General features: G+C 30.2%; 1 protein-coding gene across 1 annotated transcript in view; it reads right to left on the bottom strand.

Moving 5' to 3' along the window:
• LOC118183489 (uncharacterized) overlaps positions 1-17,053 on the bottom strand; it is a 33,238-nt gene extending 16,185 nt beyond the window's left edge. Inside the window, exons 1-6 of the mRNA XM_035353052.2 lie at positions 16,861-17,053; positions 15,532-15,566; positions 9,132-9,151; positions 3,741-3,780; positions 3,254-3,295; positions 2,537-2,654 (exon numbers count right to left, since the gene is read on the bottom strand). Of these exons, the coding sequence (XP_035208943.1) occupies positions 2,537-2,654; positions 3,254-3,295; positions 3,741-3,780; positions 9,132-9,151; positions 15,532-15,566; positions 16,861-17,029 (424 nt within the window). The 5' untranslated portion in view covers positions 17,030-17,053. The remainder of the gene's footprint in view (positions 1-2,536; positions 2,655-3,253; positions 3,296-3,740; positions 3,781-9,131; positions 9,152-15,531; positions 15,567-16,860) is intronic.
• Between the last annotated feature and the right edge of the window lie 4,685 nt (positions 17,054-21,738).

The raw sequence follows: 21,738 nt of genomic DNA, 5'->3' as shown, positions 1-21,738 counted from the left end.
CGCCAACGCATGTGCAGAAAGTTTGTAGCTTTGAGATCCGGATTATGGATGTCCGGATTAAAGACTTGACTGTATAATACATTTATTTTTTGCTTAACAGTCACATACTTATTATTAACCCATTAGCCGCTGGTGTTGCGTTGACGCAACGGTCTAAATAAATGCGTATATAAATATAACTACCTAAGATATTTTATACTAGCAGATGATTTTGTGTAGAGAATGTTATGAAGATCATTTCTGTAAAAATATATTTGCCTTCAGCAATCATTTTGTTTATAATAATTAATCTCATACTTTAAGCAAAATTTAAGGAAAATTTTCGACCGGGTATTTTTGCTGAAAATATTTAACGACAGAATCGCCGTCATTATGAGTGATCTATTTTTAGTCAAGGTCACCGTTTATCAGAACATTACATCAGTCAGATGTTTATATTTGTGTTGGGAAGCAAGAGAAAACAGGTGTTGCGTCAACGCAACGTCAGCATGAAATGGGTAGTCAATCTCCTTTTTCATTCATTCCTTTCGATGTTCTGGTTCAAGTTCTGGTTGTTTAAAAATGCGTAGAACGTGGTATCTTACATTAGAAGAAGCCCTTCAAAGATTTTTTGATGAAGAAACAGACGATGATAATGTTAATAATGACCAGAATGAAACTGATATTGTTGTTGTTCCCACAGAAATTGCAGAGGCTAGTGATGAAGAAGAAAGGAATGGCAATGTTTTAAATAATGATAATGATATTTTACCAAATGATACTGCTGAAGACGTTGAAATTCACGTAAGAAGTAAGTTTCAGCTTTCTAAAAGCAGTTATAGTCATACTAAAAAGTTTAAAAAGCAGAAGATTGAAATCTTGAAGTGGATAAAAAAGGGACTGCTAGTTATGTCTCAGAAAAAACATGAAGAAAGAAATAGAAGAGAAATAAAAGACAAAACACAAGGTAAAACTAGTGCACAGATGTTTGATTTTCTTTTTTGTTTAGACATTTACTATCTTCTTGTTGAACAGACAAACATATACGCTCAGAAAAAAAAAAAAAAAATCCCAGAATTTATTGCATCTGAAGCCTATATGAGAAGATTTATTGGAATATTATTGCTTACAAGATATCATTCTTTACCTCAAGAAAAGTATTGGTCTTTTGATAAGGACATTTCTGTTCCTGTTGTACGAGAATCGTTATCACGTTTGCAGTACAGGAATATGAAGCAGAATTTGCATTTGACAATACTGATAAATTATACGAGGTGAGACCGTATCTAAACTTACTAAATATCAGCACTTTTTACTACTGGAAATATAAAGTCTCTTTTAGATTTCAGACGCGAGAATGCATTATTCCTTTTGCAAACTCCTATTGAGAGTGTAGAATCAGCCAGAAATAGATCAGCAACAGGAAGACTTAGTAAATTCAGCATTCAAAAACAATTGCATTGAGATGGTAGACATTTTATCATAAAGCCTGTTGATAACAAAAGACTTTGTTGTAAAGAGTACCATAGCCAGACTGTTTATAGATGCAAAGTAGGTAATGTAGCTTTACATCATGATTGTAATCAAGCTTTTCATGATTGAATCTTTCAAATGAAATAATCTGTATTTGTAAAAGAAATACAATGTATATTTTAATATTGAATTAATTACAAGTAAAGTGATTTGTAGATTTATAAAACGTTATACAGCTAAAAAGTAATCCTGCGCTCCACTCAAAAGAAACATCACATGAGCACAATCCTACTCACTAAACACCCATAGTCTTATTCCGCTGACGTTGCGTGAATGCAACACTCACGTTTTCCCCAGGTAAGAGCATTTTTTTTTAATTTTCAATGCGAATTTATGTTATAAATGCTTAATTTAATATTTGTTATTATTTTTATGAGAAAAGAAACATTCCTTGTAGTTTTGGCGGTTAATGGGTTAAGAGATTTGAAGACACTTTGTTGTGAACAATTGAAATTTATACAAATATATGAAATGTTTCATTAGTAGCCTTTTGATAACACAGTTTGCCATTTGTGAACATTTGAAAGCGCTGAACAAACACTGAACATAAAACTGCCCTTTATCTTTTATATTTTGAAAGTATTTCACACATATTCTCCTTAATTCATGAAATTAATGACAAACATATGTTTTATTTAGTTATTAAATCATTACAAACCTATTGAAGGTATCATATATTAAAGTAGCGAAATTTTGAAGTATTTTTGTTCATGTCGGAAAACTTATATTTTGTCATATTTTCTCCCACAGCTGTGAAAATACATCAGTATACATTCTAAAAATATTTCTATAATCAATTGAAACATTTATGAAACCTAATCTCTGCATAAAGATATAATTACAAAATATTTCTAAAAAATTTCTATATCTGGCAACTTAATTTTTTAACAAAAACATGATAGAATTATGTATGATCCAAGAAGATTTGGCAAGTTTACATAATATACACTTAAAAGCCTATTTAAGAGATTAATTATTAAAAAAATTAAAGCATATTTGAAATTATTTAGAGCAAATCATATACCTGCTCGATTCCTGTGTTCACATAACCATATTCCTTGCCATGTCCCTAGATTTAATTTGCCTTCTGTAATTGGAATGGTTAGACTTGATCCAAGAAAACAAGCTTTTATATGAGCAGGCTATAAATTAAAATAGTAAAACATGTTAATTTCTACTTAATTATGAATAAATGGGCAACACACAGAGTAAATTTAAAACGAAATGCCCATGCAGCCAGCCTGTTAGCAGGATTCAAACCTCTAAAATCACTATTATAACTTTATTTACAACTATTATATTTATTACAATACTATATTATAATTTTATTTATTTACTTCTGATTTTAATTCAATGAAATACATTTTTATATGAAAACACTCAAAAGTTATGCACAATTCTAGATGATAATTATTTAAAGTAGATTTTGAAAAAATAAACAGATAATATAAGCTGTATGGTAGTCTCTCTAGATAGCAGTATGAATTGCACAGCTGTGTAATAGTTAATCAACTATTAATTAATCTGAGGAAAGACTGGGAAACTAAATTTATTAATTGTACCAACATGAGAAGTTCATCAGAGGACATTGAGAAGTTCATGGGGATTACATAAGTTAAATTTTTTCTCTTCGAATATCATTTGTTTTAAGCTACACTGACAACTGTGATATGTATCATAGTTTGAAATCCCTATCACAAGAAATTAGTTACAGAAGAAGGGGGAAAATAATCTTCCTTACCATATCATCAGGACCTTCACAAGAATGCTTGAATGGAGTTGACTGAAAGGGGAAATAATTAATAATATAAAACAAGAAATAAAAACAGAAATTTCAAAGGAAAGAATATTTTGATTTCCTGCCTTAACAATATAAAAGTAATTTTTAAAATTTTAATGAATGACAAGCTTAGTTAGAATTTTTCTGTTGAAGAGATTTTTATTTTACTCAAATATAAATTAAAACATTTAAGAGATGCAAAGATTCAAAATATGAAATTAATTTTTCACAGACCATTAAACTGTAACACAAAAATAAAACTCAAAACAGTATGCTTAATTAAGTTTTAATCTCAGAATTGACAGGAAAAAATTAATTTAAAAATCATAAATGCAAATAATATAGATCTGTACTTAGATTAAATTTGCTGGCTAATAACAGCCATGGTATACTTAGAAATTTTATTCACTGACTAATCTTAAATCAAAAGTTACAATACTGAACTTACTTCAGGTACAAGTTGTGTTAAAAACATCTCCATGTCAACTCTGTGAAAAAAAAGAAAAAAAATATATCTAAGACCAAAAATGCAAAAATATATGTAATAAGACCGTGCTTAACTGAAATATGGCAGGGAAAATTATAAAAGAAAAGTTTTGAATCACTGAGTTAGAAAACTGATCATTTTTAATGCTTTTAAAAATCCTTTTTTCCAATACTTCATTAATAGTTAAATACATATTTTATAATAAAAACAGGTGCATTTTGGGGGTATACTGTGGGGGGGAGGACCAGAGAAATGTGAAATAAATCTTTGTTTCGGAGATACTTTATTTATCTGCATTTATTGATAGACTGCTTTAATTAAGATTCATGTTTTGGAAAAGGAGTAACAGAAAGTTATCAAAGCTTCCAAATGCATTTTGCAGTATACTGAATTTTGTCCCTATTGAATTTTGCCATTTTATGATAAAATTACAGAATGGCAATTACTGATGTTAACAATAACTGTAAGGATTTCTGACAAAGGAAATTTACGTTGCTTGAGAGTTGTTATAATTTTTTTTTTTTAATTCCTGTTTTGATATGCTGTACTTATTTTTGTTAAGTACTGATGCATTTAAACGACAGTATTCTTAATTTTTATCAAGCTCATTCATAGGATACTTGCTCAGTAATTTAAAAGTTATAATTTTTTTTTTTAAATTAGCCCCTTTTAAAATTTCTAATTTATATTATTTGTCTTAACAAATAATACTTTGCTTAGCAATATTATACAGATTTATTTCTACCTTTAACTGCTAACTGTTAGCTATAATAGACTATGCAGAAAAAAGTATAATCCAAAAAAGCTCTGACCTAATTATTTCAGATAAACAGGATTTTACTTTAGAAGGAAATCAATTGACTATCAAATGGATGCATAAACAGTCATAAATATTACACATATCTTGCGGGTTATTAACATAATTTACCGTTCAGATCTGAATAAAAGACAGCCTCACATATCAGAAAAATTGGATTTTTAAAGATAAATTCTATGGAAAAGTAAGATTACCTCACAGGATCTGGACATACTGAAAATACTACACAAACAATTTTAATAAATGGTCTAAATTAGAAATAATGGTCAAAATTAGAACTTTTTTTATCTGGTTCTTTAAATGACAAAAATTTAGAAAGCTGTTTTATGCGATTTGTTTTAAAATACTTGCAAGAAATTACAAAAGCCCTAATTATTTCAGATAAACAGGATTTTACTTTAGAAGGAAATCAATTGACTATCAAATGGATGCATAAACAGTCATAAATATTACACATATCTTGCGGGTTATTAACATAATTTACCGTTCAGATCTGAATAAAAGACAGCCTCACATATCAGAAAAATTGGATTTTTAAAGATAAATTCTATGGAAAAGTAAGATTACCTCACAGGATCTGGACATACTGAAAATACTACACAAACAATTTTAATAAATGGTCTAAATTAGAAATAATGGTCAAAATTAGAACTTTTTTTATCTGGTTCTTTAAATGACAAAAATTTAGAAAGCTGTTTTATGCGATTTGTTTTAAAATACTTGCAAGAAATTACAAAAGGTTTTTTTTCCTTTTAAAAATTAAGACAGCCATAGGTATACAATAGGTAAACAAAATTATTACATTAAATAAACTTAATAATACAAAATGGCAAGATATAATATAGGAATATAAAGAAAAATCTCTTAAATATACAATAGATAAACAGAATTATTACACTAAATCAACTTAAAATAATACGGCAAGATATGTAATGTAAAGAAGAGTCATTAAGTCAAGAAGTCATGCAAAGAAAAATATGCATCGACGGTGAAATGGCCCCAGTGAATAATCCTACTCCCTTTTCTTCCTCCTTTCTGCATGCCTTCCTAATACTATGGTTAGCACTAGCAAAGGCATTGCTCATTTATATGTATGAATACATACGATTCTCCATGAACAATGATACTATTTATGGTACTGATATTCTAAATGAAATATTAATATTGTGAAAAACTGTGTAAAGGCCATCTAAATAGTATTCATCAGTTGCAAAAATGTAAATATTTCGTTATAAAAATTTTTTCCCACATAAAATTTCTTGTTTCATATAAAATGCTTTTATAATTACTATTATTATTTACAGAACAATACTTACGAACTGTAAAGATAGTCAAATTAACATTTTCTCCCAATTCACAAAGTTACTGAAGAGCTGATGACTTTGCATGGGGGTGAGGATACTCAGAAAGTACCAAAGGTTACTTTAAGTTACATTTATTCTGAAATCATTTCTAATCAACAGAGAATATGATTTAATTTCTTGTTATAAGTTACGAAGTTCCACTAATCAAGTTCTGTAACTGTCACGTCAAAAATTATCTCTAAAAATTGGTCAATTGAATTTTTTTTTTTTATTTTCAACAACATTCTGTGACTTTCTTTACTACCTGTAGTGATATTTTCTGGATTTAGAACAATATTATATATTTCACTGTCCATTAGTTGATTGATGGTTAGTACATTGCCATGACAGTGAAAACCTTTTGTTACAGCATCCTTATTTATTACCATTTCTTCAAAAATTCCATTAACTAGAAAATTTTGCGGCTTTAGTGTAGAATTGGGTGCCCCTTCGATTTGCGACATTTTTTTTTTAAATTTTGGTGATGAAACCTCACTTCTGGTTACCACGATAGTTTTAACTTTGTTTTAGCTACCCGATTTTATTTAAATGAAAATAGATTGATGTGTACATGGACATATTTAAGGCAGTGCGCAATGCCTAGTTTGTGCAATTCTAGGATTTTTTTTTAAGTAAAAACAGATCGATGTGTACATGGACACAGATCTTATGCAATTCTTCGTCTTCTTATTTTGGTTTTGTGTAGCGGCCATCTTGAAATTGTGACTTCCTGGCTCCGATCTTGGCGTCAAGAAAGAATCGCCAATAAACAAGGGGCACCCAATTCTAAACTTTTACCAATTTTGCTTTTTATTATTGATATTTTAAAACCTTCGAATTCATGGCTATGATCAGAAAACTTAATTAGTGTCCACTATACACTATTGGGATGCATCATGAGATTAGCGACTGAAGACATGTTGTTCTGCTAAATTTTGTCTTGCTTCTATTACATGGTGAAGAAATTAAGTTTGATTTATATTCAGTTATTTATCATACATCTGACTATTTTATGCACATACTTATTTTAGTCAAAAAATAAACAAATTCTCATGTGTACATAACAGCTCATACAGACCCGGTGCTACACATTTTGCTATCCGGTACAGTCTCAGTAGGTCCTAAATTTTGCTGCCAAGTGCCTTCCTAAATTCTAAAAAAATTGCAGTGCTTAAAAATTCTAAAAGTTTTGCATCCCAGTGCCTCACCTAAATTCTAAAATTTTACCATCTCTTAATTTTGTTGCTGAGTGCTTCTGTAAATTCTAAACATTTTTGCCACCCTTAAATTTTGCCACCACTTCTGGCACTAGTCCTGGGCTTAATAACAAATCAATTATTCTCAATTCAAGCAATACTAAATGAAATCTTTTGGTGCACAAGTATCATTCACGAAAGCTGTTCTTTGCATACAGAAAGAAATTTCTGTTAAATTTTTCTTCATCAACACACTCAATACTTTGCAGCATAGCTGGCTGCATTATGTAATCATTGCCAAGTGTAACATCAAGATAAAAAGTTATGTTCTTTGTATTCATTTACTAATATTAAAATTTTTTTAAAAATTCAGTTGCTGCATGCATCATTTCTTAAGATGCAGTATGTTGATACAGTAATGAAAGCAAAAAATAATAAATGATGATTCATTAAGCTGGCATCAGTGCTGAAGTGAAATTAAGAAACAGGACTCTCTGCATGTTTTATTATGAATAAATATCAAATGTGCAAGCATAAAGCATAAAAACAAATATGGTACTGTTCTCTTATTGGGACCGAAGTTGTTGCCAAATGTTTTGCTAAACTCACCAAGAGATTGGTTCAAGTCACACGTGTTTATTTCTAAAGTTGTTATAATGTTAACTTTTTACGAAAAATAAAAGAATGTCTTTTCAAAATTGGCAATGAGAATGCAAATACCTAAGATGTAACAGTTACTTGCATTTTTATTATTATTGTATTTACCATGGATTTGATAATTTGGGCATGACTAGTGATAAAATATCTTCCATACAGTTTGCTCAGGGATAAGGAATTATTCAGTCTGAACAAAAGTGTATGAAAAACCACAAAATGATATCCCCCCCCTGCTTACTTTAGCAAGTTGTTTAACTTACATTTCAAATTTTACAAATATCTGTTTTTATTTTTTCCCTTGGATTTTTCTTCAACTTAACTGTATTGTATTTATTGTAATTTAAATATTTTGGCACTTATTTTTATGCTTCGAATTTTTCGGCAGATCTTTTGGTGATATCTGAATCTTGTCCCATTAACAGTACCAAAAATTCTTAAAAAAACAAAAGGGTTGTTGTTGTGACTCAGAGCTCTGGGTTTTAGAGCACTTTGATGCCTGGATTTCAGACCTTGAACTGTTTAAAAAAAAAAAAAAAAATCTATTTATAACTATTACCTAAACGTTTAAAAAAAATTGAGCTTTTCTTTAAAAAAATGAAAATTGAAACAAAAGGACTGGGAAGCTTTGTTTAGTTTTATTAGTTTTTAATACAAAATAAAATAAGAAATATAATTAAGATTCCTTGGTGTCATACTTGACAATTGCATTTGACAAAATAGCCCATCATAATAGACTAACTTACTTGCTACAAGTAGGGATAATTATTTGAGAAAATTAATACAGTGGCTGAGTACCCTTTTTTTGGGGGGGGGCAGAAGAAAAAAAGTTGTTTTGTTCAATCTGTTAGTACTGCACTACCAAAAAGTTACACTTCCAAACAGTAGCACATATGCAATAAAACCAAATAAAAAACAAAAATTGACATTAATCTTATCTAAGCAATTAAAAAATAAGTAATTGAAAAACATTTATGTTCATCTAAATATAAATAATTATACCAACAAATCTGATTATACCAAATTCAATAATGAAACAAAATGGTTTTAAAGTATATGCCATAAAAAATGACAAAAAAATTCCAATATATGTGATATAAATGCATGTATCAATATGTTCTGCAATTTAAGAATTTTAAAAATAATGAAGCACTAAATGGATAGTTAAAAGTTAAAATTATTAAATACACAAATCATAAATCATCCTAAAATTAATTTTAATTATGAGAAAAAATTAATGAGATTTTAATACTCAGGTTAAATTTAAAAAAAGAATAAATTAGTAGCAAAACACTAAGGAGTTATATAATTCACCACATTTTCAAACTATAAAACCACTTACCGTACATGGGGATCCCAATTCTGAAAACAAAGAACATAAAATAAAATCAGTTTTTGTTATTAAAAAATTCTTTATATTCATATAATACTATTGTGAACACTTCATATGTAAGATAATGGCTAAATTTATAACATGTAACTATAGCCAGAAATTAGTTTTACAAGAAAAACATTTTTAGTATAAAACAAGAATTCAATCATGAAGATTTAAATAAACATGCTATGCAAACTAAAATACTTTTAACATGAACATAAAGAACTGCAATTTTCACCTTCCCTTATTATTATTTATAAATAAGAAACATTATTTTAAAGGACCTGAGAGTATTCATCTCCAAGCAGTTACATTTGCAGTATCTGTAAAATACACTTCTGCCAATGCACGTTTGCATAGCATAGTTTTAAAATATTAAATTAATTCAAATAGTTTATTTATATAACCATTTTTAATTACAAAAAAAGTACGTGTTTTAAATTAATGGATTTGTTACATCATCTATAAAATATCTTTGCAGTTTCTAAGTCAATAGCTGCCTGCATACTTTTGTAAGAATGCTGCTCCCAAATTTAAAAAAAAAAATGCTCAAAACTTTTATTTCATACTCAACAAGTACTTACATAAGACAAATTGTATAAAATGTGCTTCTAATGAATTTATAACATTTGGGCGTGGTATTGCTAGAGTTCAGCCACCCGATTTTCGCCGTCTGTGTATTTTTATGTGCTGCATCCCCAATAGGAACAGTCCCGTATCTTTCATTTGTACACAAAAATATGGAAAATACATTACTTACTGTAATCAACAATTCAGTTAATATGATCAAAATATTATAGAATAAATTTCTTAAACTGAAGTTGACGAATAAAAGATAAAGTAACCAAATAAAATCAAAATAGATTATAAAAATTGTCAAGTGACAGAAAAATGTTCCCAAGTAATGGATTAAGTTGCCAAACAGCCTGATTTCAATTTCAGTCCACTATTTAAAATTACGCAAAAAGCAAATTTGTCTGATCTAAAGTTTACACATAGATTACAGATTATATGGCAATAACTCTGTCGATCATGAAAAAAAAAAAAAAAAAAGGGGGACAGTCGGATACAGGTCTCTCTTTTTCAGAAGCCATAAAACAACTCGCAGATTTTTTTCCAAAAAGCCAAACTAAGTTTCTTAGTCTTTCTTTTTTTTTTTTTTTCTTTTTGGTTAGCGTAGATTTAAGGGTGCCCCTTGAATTATCGCAAAGTTTTTGTTTCATTTATCGTCAAGCTGTTGTTTCATTTTTGCCAAGTTGTTGTTTCATTTATAGTTACTTGAGTACAGTCAAAAGTCGTTAATTCAGACACCCATAATCCGGAATGATCTATTATCCGGACCTCAAAGCTGCAAACTTTCTGCGCATGCGTCGCGTTCACGCATGCGCACAGGCGTTTACGAGTGCATGTAAGACCTTTACAGCTGCGAATATGTTTTTGCGCATGCGCGTTTAATGTGTAACACGGACGGTATAATCTAAGCAAAAATTATTTAATTCAGTTAATGTTGCAGATTGCGTTGTTCCTTAATCTTCGAATTGGATCCGGCTTATTATTTTTTGCGGACTGTTAGAGCAATTTCATAAAAGTAAGCTTGAACTTTCGATTATGTCAAATAGAATTTCCGATATATATTTACTAATATGTAATTTGTATCTACAAAGCGAAAGTATGTTTTGAAATCCTAAATCTGTTTATCAATTTCACGCTGCGGATTGGAAGTTGATCTGTCAGCACTATCCTTATCTTCAGAGCAGATGTTTTTATTTTATTGGGCTTATAATTCCTTACTGAGTGTAGTATTTCATCTCGATGTACTCCGTCTTTGATATGATTTAAATCAAGTTCCTCGTCATTATAATTCGTCTCCGATAGTGAAGAAAGTGACTCAAAGGTTATTGAAAACGAAAAAATTTCGATTGACAAATAGTCGGTACTCTCGACACAGCAATTATAGGACTTAAACAGCGGAACTTTGTAACTAAACAAGAAATTATGTCTGTTTAATAGAATTAAAGAGAAAGTATTATCACATGAAACGGAGCAAATTAAACAACTGACATTGAAAGAAATGTTTAATAAAGTAAACAAATAAATATTTAGCTTTTTCTTTTTGTAAATTTTGATACCCTTTAGATCATAATTGCTCTTTATTTCATAAATTACGGTTTCATATTTTTAATTTTGTAATTTCTGCATGCCATCTTACCAGATTTAAACTGATGATCTATAATCCGGAAAAATCGATAATCTGGAATCGCCGAAGTCCCGACGAGTCCGGATTAACGACTTTTGACTGTAGTTGGATGTTATGCAAACCCTATTATGATGTAATTGATTGCATGTTACTGTAAATTTTGAATGACGGGAAAAGATTTGTAAAAGCTTGTGATGTGTGTTAGTTCGGATGTACATTGCTTGTTTTGTGATTTAGATGGTAGAATGGCTGAATGTTGTAAGATTAATTTGGAATTTCTTTATGATTTGGAACAAAAGGGGAAAAGTGCATTAATTGACTGGTGTGTAAATGAAGGTTTACTTAGTAGCCATTATAAATGTCCTGTTTGTAGGAAGGAAATGCGTATAGTTGAGCGTCAAAGTATATTGGCCCTACAGAGGATATTTTTTACTCTTATTTTTGTGAATTTATGTGGCGATGCCAATATACGGATTTTAGTTCAAATAAATTTAGGAAATTTTTGGATGCTGTTAAGGAATTTTGTGTGCCTCAGTTTGAAGGACTCAGAAATTTCTAAATAAGGTAAGTGGATATTTGCTTTGTGTTGTGCTTAGATGCATAAGATGAATTTCCTTTTTTATGTTATTTTATTGTTTGATTTAAAATGTAGTTTATTGAGATTATGTATTTTTTTGTTTAGCTCTAATGTAGAATTGGGTGCTCCTTTGACTTGAGTGAAAATAGATCAATGTGTACATGGAAAGTCAAGGGAGTGCATAATGCCAAGTTTATGCAATTCTCTGACTTTTTTAAGTGAAAATAGGTCGATGTGTACATGGATAAAGTCAACGGAGTTTGCAATGCCAAATTGTGCAATTCTCTGATATTTTTCTAAGTGAAAATAGGTTAATGTGTACATGGATATTTTGAAAATAGGTCGATGTGTTACATGGTTATTTTGGCTTTATGTAGCAGAAATTTTTGCACCAAAAATCGCCGCTACACAAAGCCAAAATAACAAGTCAAAGAACTGCACAAACTTGGTATCCAAGTACCACCAAAAATTGCCAAGGTGCACCCATAAATATATTTTTACCTTCTTTTTTTAAATTTTAGATTTTACATTTGCATGCTCTCTTTTCCAATCAGCCACACCAAGTATTAAGATTTAGGTTATAGCATCGCCCAAATACCAGGGTGTAACAAAAGTTTCCCGCCACCACAAGTAACGTCTGTGCAAAAACAGTTCACGTTGGTATGTTTAATCATGTGTTGTCAAATGATTTTTGGCATTTGAAAGAAGAGACTTGCTTTAGAACACTGTGTTTTAAAATTTATAAAAAATATCGTTAAGGTGTCTAAAATGGAATTATCACGCTATCAGATTAGAACAATCATTTACTTCCAGTTCTGTTGCAAAAAGTCAGCAACAGAATGTAACCAAATCATGTGTACAGGTTTAGGTACTAATGTTGTATCATATGACACTGTGATGGTTTGGTACCGAAAGTTCAAAAGCAAGGACTATGACATTCAAGAAGCAGAGTGCTTCGGCCAGCCTACTGTTGATGTGGCACGCCTACAAGAACTTGTGGAAGAAGATCAATATGCAATCACTTCAGAGCTTGCTAAGAAGTCGATAAGGAGAAAGACATTAGTGCCATGTCTATTAGTCGAACTGTGCATCACATAAACTTCACGTACAAGTTCATCTCCGAGTGCCACATGAGCAGACTCAAGTAGATACGGACAACAAAGACAGACATGTTCGGGCTTGCACTAATCTGCTTGAATATCAACTCAAGGACAAAATTCTAGACCAGATAGTCACTTGTGATGAAAAATAAGATTTACTTCAAAAACACAGGCCAAAAAGGGGGTTGGTCTGTGCCCGGTGAGCCCATCGGCAGCATCGCAAAGTGCAATTGGACTAACAAAAAGATCATGCTTTATATCTCGTGGGACTGCCATGGTATTATGCATACAGTACATGGAAAAAAGTAAAACCATTGACAGTAAAGTGCAAAGATAGATGCTAGTCCATGTTGATGCTACTATCAAGGAAAAATGTCGAACTGTGTTCTGGTTCAAAAAGGAAATGTTCCATCAAGATAATGCAACACCACATGTATCTGCATTCACCGGCTGGACTCCGTATGGACACAAATGGGATTTTTTAACACCCACAATATAGCACCAACATCACTCCTTCAGACTTCTACTTTTTTTCACACCTGCAGCAAAATCTTGCAGGTGCTACCTTCCATTCTGTAAAGGACATCTGTAATGTGGTTGATATATGTTTGGACTTGTGGCCACCTATTTTCTGAGCTTTGAAAACTACCAAACCATTGGTAGAAAATCATAGATTTTGGTGGTGATTACTACTCACACTAAAGGTACTGCTTTCATGCTTATTTTTTAACTTTATTAAGAGCGTTTCTAGCGGAAAACTTCCATTACAACCAGATAATTTCCAAACACATTATGAAGAGTTCATAAATTTATTTTTACATTAAAGACATGAACAATTCATAAACAAACTTCTGAATTTTCTTAATAAATATGCTATGAAAGTACTTATTTTATGTTTCTAGTTATGTTTATATTAAATTAGTTAAATTCCAATGTTATTTTAAATGATATATATTTTCACTTCATTTAATGTTTTCAAAATATCCATGAACAAATATGATCATATTAAATGGCACCTTAACATATCATCTGCATCACTATAATCATGAACTACTCATAATTAATCTGTTTTAATGTTAACTTTTAAAACTATTTGGTACATCTAATTAGTTCTGTTTATCCCAACTCTGTTATATCTGATAAAGCTCAACTATAAAACCAAATCTTGGTACTGCTTGTTTGACAAATACTGTACCACAAAAAATATTTTCTACATTGATTTATTATTTATCATTTTAGAGGAAATTTTGGCTCTACTTTTATATGCGCCCTAATTTCACCAAATGTGTTGATATGTGTTCTACGCTAGTTTTTGGTGCGATTGCCTGTTGTATGGCAACCCTGTTGAAGTTGAAAAAATCTTTTCCTGGAGTGGTTGGTTCGTGTCGCGTGTGTTTTGAAATGGCCTATGTTGCAATGATAGACGTGGGAAGATTTTAGATTGTATGGAAAGTAAATTTAGTATTAAAAGGTACGATGCTGGAGTTGTTAACGAGTCTTTTGTTCACGGTGTGTTTATGAGGATTGAAGTCCATTTTTGAAATTGCTGTGTGACTTTTAAAACAGAGTGTGAAATACAGAGCTGCTACGAGAACTCGGATGGAGAAGGGCAATTCTGATAGTTATTGTGTGGATTTGCAGTTAAATGGTTCGGCGGAGTTTAAGATTTGGATTGTGGTTTTGGTGTAGTAAGTTAACTTTGGAGGAAGTTTTTAGTGTTACTTTCAAAATTTTGAATCTTAGAAAGACATGTGATATAGCAAAATCATGGCACTTTTGTTCAGAGACATTGTGTGACTGACGAAGTTTTATTCAGGAATGTAATAAGCGCATTTTATTTTACTGTTTTTATTTTGTAGAATGTTATGTTCATTGTTTTTTTACTATGAATTTTTGTTGTTATTGTTGTTGTTATTGTTGTTTGAATTGTAATTTAGTTTAGTTTATTTGGTTGATTTGTGCACAATTCATAGATGTTTTTTTAAGTTTAAACAGGATGCTGTGTACATGGAATTCTTTGAAATTTAATGTTATTATGTTAATTTATCAAACCAAGGTGTGTGTAGTTCGTATATTCGTTCGTTGCCTAGATTGTGCAATTTGTGGATTTTTTTTTAAGTTAAAATATATCACTGTGTACATGGATTCTTGTCAAATATTTCCTGTTAGAAACTTTTTGTTTTTGCCATCTAAATTTTTTGTTTTTGTTTCGGATTTTTAGCTTAAATTGTGTGTTCAAAAATGGTTTTGCATGTGCGAAAACCATGTTTTTGAATACATTTTAGGCTTAAAATTCGAAATGTAGACAAAAAGTTTAGATATGGCAGCATGGAGTTTCTCACCAAATAATATGGCGAGAAATTTGGCGACCTGTGGGCGCATATAAGAGTAGTTCCGCAATTTTTAATTGAAAATTTCAGAATCACACTATCCAAATTTAATGATTAATGTATTCTAGAAATCAATAACTTAAGTTTACTATAAAACTCTTACCTCGTTCAAGGCAAGGCTTGCGGATGTATGCATTACTAAAAAGGAAGAGAAAAAACATGTCAATTTCAGGTCGCTAATAAAATTATACTATAGCAAGGCATGTTTTCATTTTAATTCATCAATATACACATAATTTTTTTTTTAATTGCTCACACAATATACTTATTTGGTCAGTTTTTACAATAAGTTGACTACACAACTAGAAAAGCATTTAGTTAAAAAACTTGGGCAAGTTTTAACATTATATCAATAACTATTAAATCTAATAAAACTAATCAGAAAATAATTATTTATTAGATATACAGAAAAGGCAATACTGTGCTAAATAATTCGAAGGATTGGTCAAATTCTTCATTGTCTAGAAATCTTGCAAACTCTACAGCCAATTACTCCAGATTTGAATTCATTTAATATAGTAGATAAGTGGATGAGTGGTTCGAAAAAACATTCTATGTCTTAGTGATAAACAGACTTCCCCCCCCCCCCAGGAAAAAAAAACATTTTTTTTTTCTTTTACAAATTTTAGTAAGAAATAAGAATTTTAAATACCAGAACAAGGTTATGTAATAAATGCAATAAAAAAACTTTTATTCAGGTAGTTAAAATGGGAAGCACTAAAAAAATTTTGAATTTAGTTGCTTCACATATATATATGTATATACTTTAAATGGAACCCTTAGCACAAAATCTTAACCTAAAAATTGCTTTCAAATTCTAGGAAGACCCATAGCATACTGTTTTGAATGCAATTTTAGATGCCAAGCAGTTGTCTCCAATTGATAAGGCATCCTAACCTCCAAATTTAAACTCTATTTAACATAACTTTACAAAAATTTGAATATAAATTTCAAAAGAATTACTGAAATGATTATTACAAAATAAGTATAACAAAATGAGGAATGAGTTCATTGAATCAACACAGAAACGAATAAATCATGCTAACAGTAATGCAATAAAGTATTAGAAATGTTAATAAAAAGTAAAACAATTTGATTTTTATTTTGTACTACTGCAAATGTACGATTATGTATACTCTTTTAACTTAGCGGATATCTAATGTGTTATGAAATTCATATAAAAGGTGTTATGAAATGCATACTATGTAAGATCCTACATTCTGCACAAACATACTTCAGGTTATCTTCATTTAAAAAGAACTGGTAGTGTAATAACGCCACAAAATCCCCTTTACCACAACAAATATTAGTATCATATCTTACAATAATTTTAATGAACACTTCAAATAAACTTTAATCAATCAATTTGTCAAGTAAAGCAATCATGTATCCATATTTCAAATATTTAATGTAACAAAATAAATACACTCACTTTGAACATGAAAAAGACCAACAGAAAATTTAGATATTTCTGGAACTTGTTTCAACAATTCATCAGTTACTAAATGACATCCTCTATGTACAGGCCGAAGATTAATTTTGCGTTGAAACCATGCAGAACCCTGTTTAACGATCCCTTTGCTCGTACTAGCAGACGCCATGTTTGAAATATTCAAAACATTCAAAAGAAGAAGTAGAAGAAGAAATTGCATCATTGCCATCTTTGCAATAAGGAATAAAGGTAAAACTGAATCATTACGAGACTCTCTACCTTTAAACGAAATGCAACCAAAAAAAAAAAAAAAAAAAAAAAAAAAAGAAAGGAAAAGAAAAAGAAAATCTGAAATGTTTCGGATTTTAATTTACGTCCAAAGAGGTGCTTTTTTAACATTTTGTGTGCTACATTTATTTATTAAACGTTCTTCCCGCTTAAACCATAAAATTAAGTTCAAGAGCAATATCGCAAAATAATTTTAAAATGAGCGTATCTTTAGAATTTCCCATGCGCAATCTCACGCTAGAAGATTTAGATAATATCCTTGATCCAACATTTGGAGAAAGAATAGCCAGATAAGTCATTAAACCAATTATTAAAGCAAAATTGAAATTTGGATTGGGATTGGAAGACCTTAAGAATTCTTGTGTTAAGTGTAAATGAAAACAGATATTAAAAACTATCATGAAGTGATCTCTAAAAATGGAAGATTAATGGGGAAAGGAAATTGCGCAAAATGTGAAAGTAAAAAAAGTGTTTTTTTAGGAAAAAGGACTTAAAGATCCTATTATAATCCTTAAACAGGTTATTATAGAATTGATGAATTGAAAAGAAAAATAGAATGTTCTAAAAAAGATGTTGAAGAATTTTTACATACACAAGATGAATATACGCTACACAAACCTGTTATTCGTAAATTTAAAAGAAAAAGAATTTATGTTCCAAATAGAAATAATCAATTTGATGCTGATTTGTTATTTGTTAAAAATTAAAGTAAATATAATGATGGAACCAAATATTTACTAACCTTTATAGACGCATTTAATAAATATGCGTGGGTTTTTCCTATAAAAAGAAAAACATCCGAAGAAGTAGTAAAAGCCATGACCCTTTTACACTAAGCGTTCGATCCCAGCCGAACGAGAAAAAAATAGAAATAGAAGACTTGTACATATTTTTTATTTTTCTCTTATTGCTTATATTTTCCTGTTTTTATTGCAAGTTACAGTATTCAGACGTATTACAATTTACGTAATACGTCTAAATACTGATATTACGTACAGATTACGTACAGATACTTAGACGTATTACAATTTTTACAAGCTCGTTTTATTTAATCTAGAGATTTTTGAATTTATGTACTTTTGAACCTTAGTGCAACTGACTCCAGATGGGCCAATGATGTTTTACCGAGGTTTTAACAAAGAAACCTCATGAATTTACGAACCCATGAAAGACTTATAGAAGTGATATATAGTAGCAAAAGACTTAGAAGTGATATAGGAATTTATGAACCCATGTATAACTTATAAAGTGATATATAGTAGCAAAAGACTTAGAAGTGATATATAGTAGCAAAAGCCGTTGAGGCTGAAAGCTACTTATACAGCTGATGATCTGTGATCTGTGAGAAGTAGTAAAAGGTTTTAAAAACTTTTTAAAGAAAGAATGCCAAAATTTATTTTGACGGATGAGGGTACTGAATTTACAGGAAAAGATACTTAAAAACTATTTAAAATACTTAAAAAAACTAATTAAATGTACTTAAAAACTAATTAAATGATTATAACATAAAATGATTTACAACCAAAAATAAAGAAATCAAGTCGGCTATAGCAGAAAGTTTTAATAAAACCATCAGACGAAAAATTGTAAAATATTTATACGCAAATAATACGAATAGATATTTAGACGTATTACCCAAATTAGTTTAAAATTGTAACGATTCATATTATAGATCTATAAAAATGACACCTGTCAAAGCCAGTAAGCCTGAAAATAAAGTAAAAGTTTATTGTAATTTACATGTCGATCCACTGCACAAAACTCCTAGAGGGCCTAAATATAAAATAGGAGATCGTGTCAGAATTTTGAAATTTAAAACAATTTTTTCTAAAGGTCCGACTTTTACAGAAGAGATTTTTATTATATCAGATGTTATAAAATCAAAAATATATCCATATATATACAGTTATAGAATAAAAGACTTGAATGGTGAAAAAATTGAATTTATGAAAATGAAATGGTCAAGTATAATAAAAAAGATGACGTTTACAAGACTGAAAAAATATTAAAAAAGAAAGGAAATAAATATTTAGTAAAATGGTTAGGATATTCTGATGAATTTAACAGTTGGGCAAATAAACAAGATCTTTTATCTCTAAATAAATGAATGAATATCGATTATACAGAAGAAGTAAAAAAATTTAAAAATTTATATTAACTGATAAAATAATCAAATAGCATGGAATTGGATAAAATATTATCTAAAACAAAAGGATCGCGATAATAAATCAAATCGCAGGGAATTGGGTAAAATATTATCTAAAACAAAAGGATCAGGATTTAAAAAATTACCTAAGTTTATTCTTAATAAATGGAAAATTATCATGACTTAACAAAAAACTTTTATCATTATGATGATATGTAGAAAGTAAAGAATTGACGGTATTAGAGAAAGCAAATGTAGAATATAATAAAGTTAGTAAATATGAATTTTTATCCAAAATAAAGAAGCAAGAATATTACTTTCAGAGTCTTATATTCGAATAAAGTTTTAAATTCTAAAAAATAATGGTCTTTTTATAGGTAATGATAACGTTACAGCAAATTTCGGATTAGGTTTATTTACAGGTAAAAAACTGGCAATAGGTGGTAAAGCCATTTGAACATACTAGTGATTACTTTTCTATTATACAACAAGTTATAAGACTTGATTAATATACACCTGATTATACAGCAACATAAATAACTGATATGTTTTGTTTTTTGATACGAGTGATCATCCTAATTGAGCAAAATATATCATTAAAGATGATGGACCCGTAACAGCTCAAGGCCCACCAGCGGACGGTAAAATCGCTGAACACTGGTAGTTCGGTCCGAGGTTCGAATCCCGCGAACGGGCTGGCTGCATGGGCGTTTTCGTGGTTTTCCCCATGTGTAACGTGTATACGAGCCAGTTTCCCTTAGAAAGTCCTCCACGAAGGCATCCCTCCTGTTAGGCAGATAGCCCTCGAGGCTTTGCCATAATCACACACACACACTTCTTCCTTACCGACAGCCTTCGTGGTGTAATTGAAAAGTATGTCCGGTTAGCAATACAATCCCTTACCAAGATTCGAATCGCATATCTCACAGATTTTGGGGCTGTTTCTACCCTAAAATAAATCTAATGAATCTACAAGAAGCGCCTGAATTAAAATGTGTAGACGATAATCAGTCACCACCTGAATTTGGATACTTCCTATTCGACCTTTAAATGGATAGCAGTCGGAAGGTCCGGAGTTCTAATCCTGACGAAAGCATTGTCCCTTTTCTATGTTTACTGCCACAAAATAAATCTAAAGCGTCTACAGTTTACCTTACGAATGTCGTAATGTCGTATGAATGTCAGATCTTTTCTTCCTGCAAAGTCTATCAGAGCACTGACATTTTAGTAATAAAAATTATCTATTCGAACCCCTGTGCGTAAACTGTAAACCACTGCCGTCTAAACGATCGTTTTTCCATTTAATGAAGCAAACTGTTTGAGTCATTCCGTATTCTGCAAGCTGTCATCGTTATACGCATCATAGGATGTCTTAATTTATCTTTCAAATTATAACAATTAATTAAATATAATAAAGCGAGTAGTTTTGTGACAGAAGAACTAGGCTGACGATTTTAGACTATGTACTTTGCACAATGAGATTAGATTAATACTTCTTGTTTTATCAAATCTGAAATTTATTGCGTAAAACTATAACTAAATTTTTTTCGTTTTATTTAAGTGGTTGGATGATGCAAAATTTTTACTCTGAATCATTATTAGTCTTTAAATCTCTCTTCTTTCTCTCTGTTAATGATATTTTCTGAAATAATATTTTTTAACTATAAAATCTAACAAATATGCTATTTTCTTCACTTTCATTCATCGCATCAATCTCCCACATCTTAAGTTCAAAAAGTAAAAACTAAAGTCATTTCTACAGTAACGAGAGAATTCCATTTGTTTTATTTGAAGTAAATTAATAACCTAAATTCCGCACTAACTTTACTTTAATAATCAAGAAAAGGAATTGAAAATTTAAAAGAAACCTTGGGAGTGGCATCACGGTGTCTTCTTGTATCACGATGTGGGTGAAATTTAAACACTACTCACGACCTTCAACCCACATTTCGTGACTGAAAAACGTGCCCACTCATATGAGTAGATCGTGTTTTTCGTGATCTCCTACCCTCTACTTGTCGAGATTTAATCGTATTCGATTTAGTTGTAAAATAGTTATCGGAAGCTTTCATTTCGTCGTGTCACGATGTGATGGCACTAGGCGCAAAGCTAATCTCCTTATGCAAAAATGGATAACACATTCAGATGTATTTGATTTGACTTAATGCGGAAGAATATGTTCTAACACATTTATCCTAATTTTATTCCTCAAAGATTTTGATACCAATCTATCAAAACCTCTATACTCAACCTACAGATTTCTATTTGATCGGGAACTATTAAACCACCACACGTGACAAGAATTATAGCTATGTCTAAAGCAATTACAAGCCGAGAAATTGTTTGAATAACCTTTTTTATTAAACAAAAACTAGAACATAAGTGCACATTCTTGCGCTAACAATATCACACGACAACGCGTGGTGATGCAGCCAAGTTTCAAT

The sequence above is a fragment of the Stegodyphus dumicola genome, chromosome 5 (assembly GCF_044657685.1).
Source record: "Stegodyphus dumicola isolate Sdum_Otavi_A_Nest chromosome 5, ASM4465768v1".
In the NCBI taxonomy this organism is placed as follows: domain Eukaryota; kingdom Metazoa; phylum Arthropoda; class Arachnida; order Araneae; family Eresidae; genus Stegodyphus; species Stegodyphus dumicola.
This window is presented reverse-complemented; position numbering and strand designations above follow the sequence as displayed.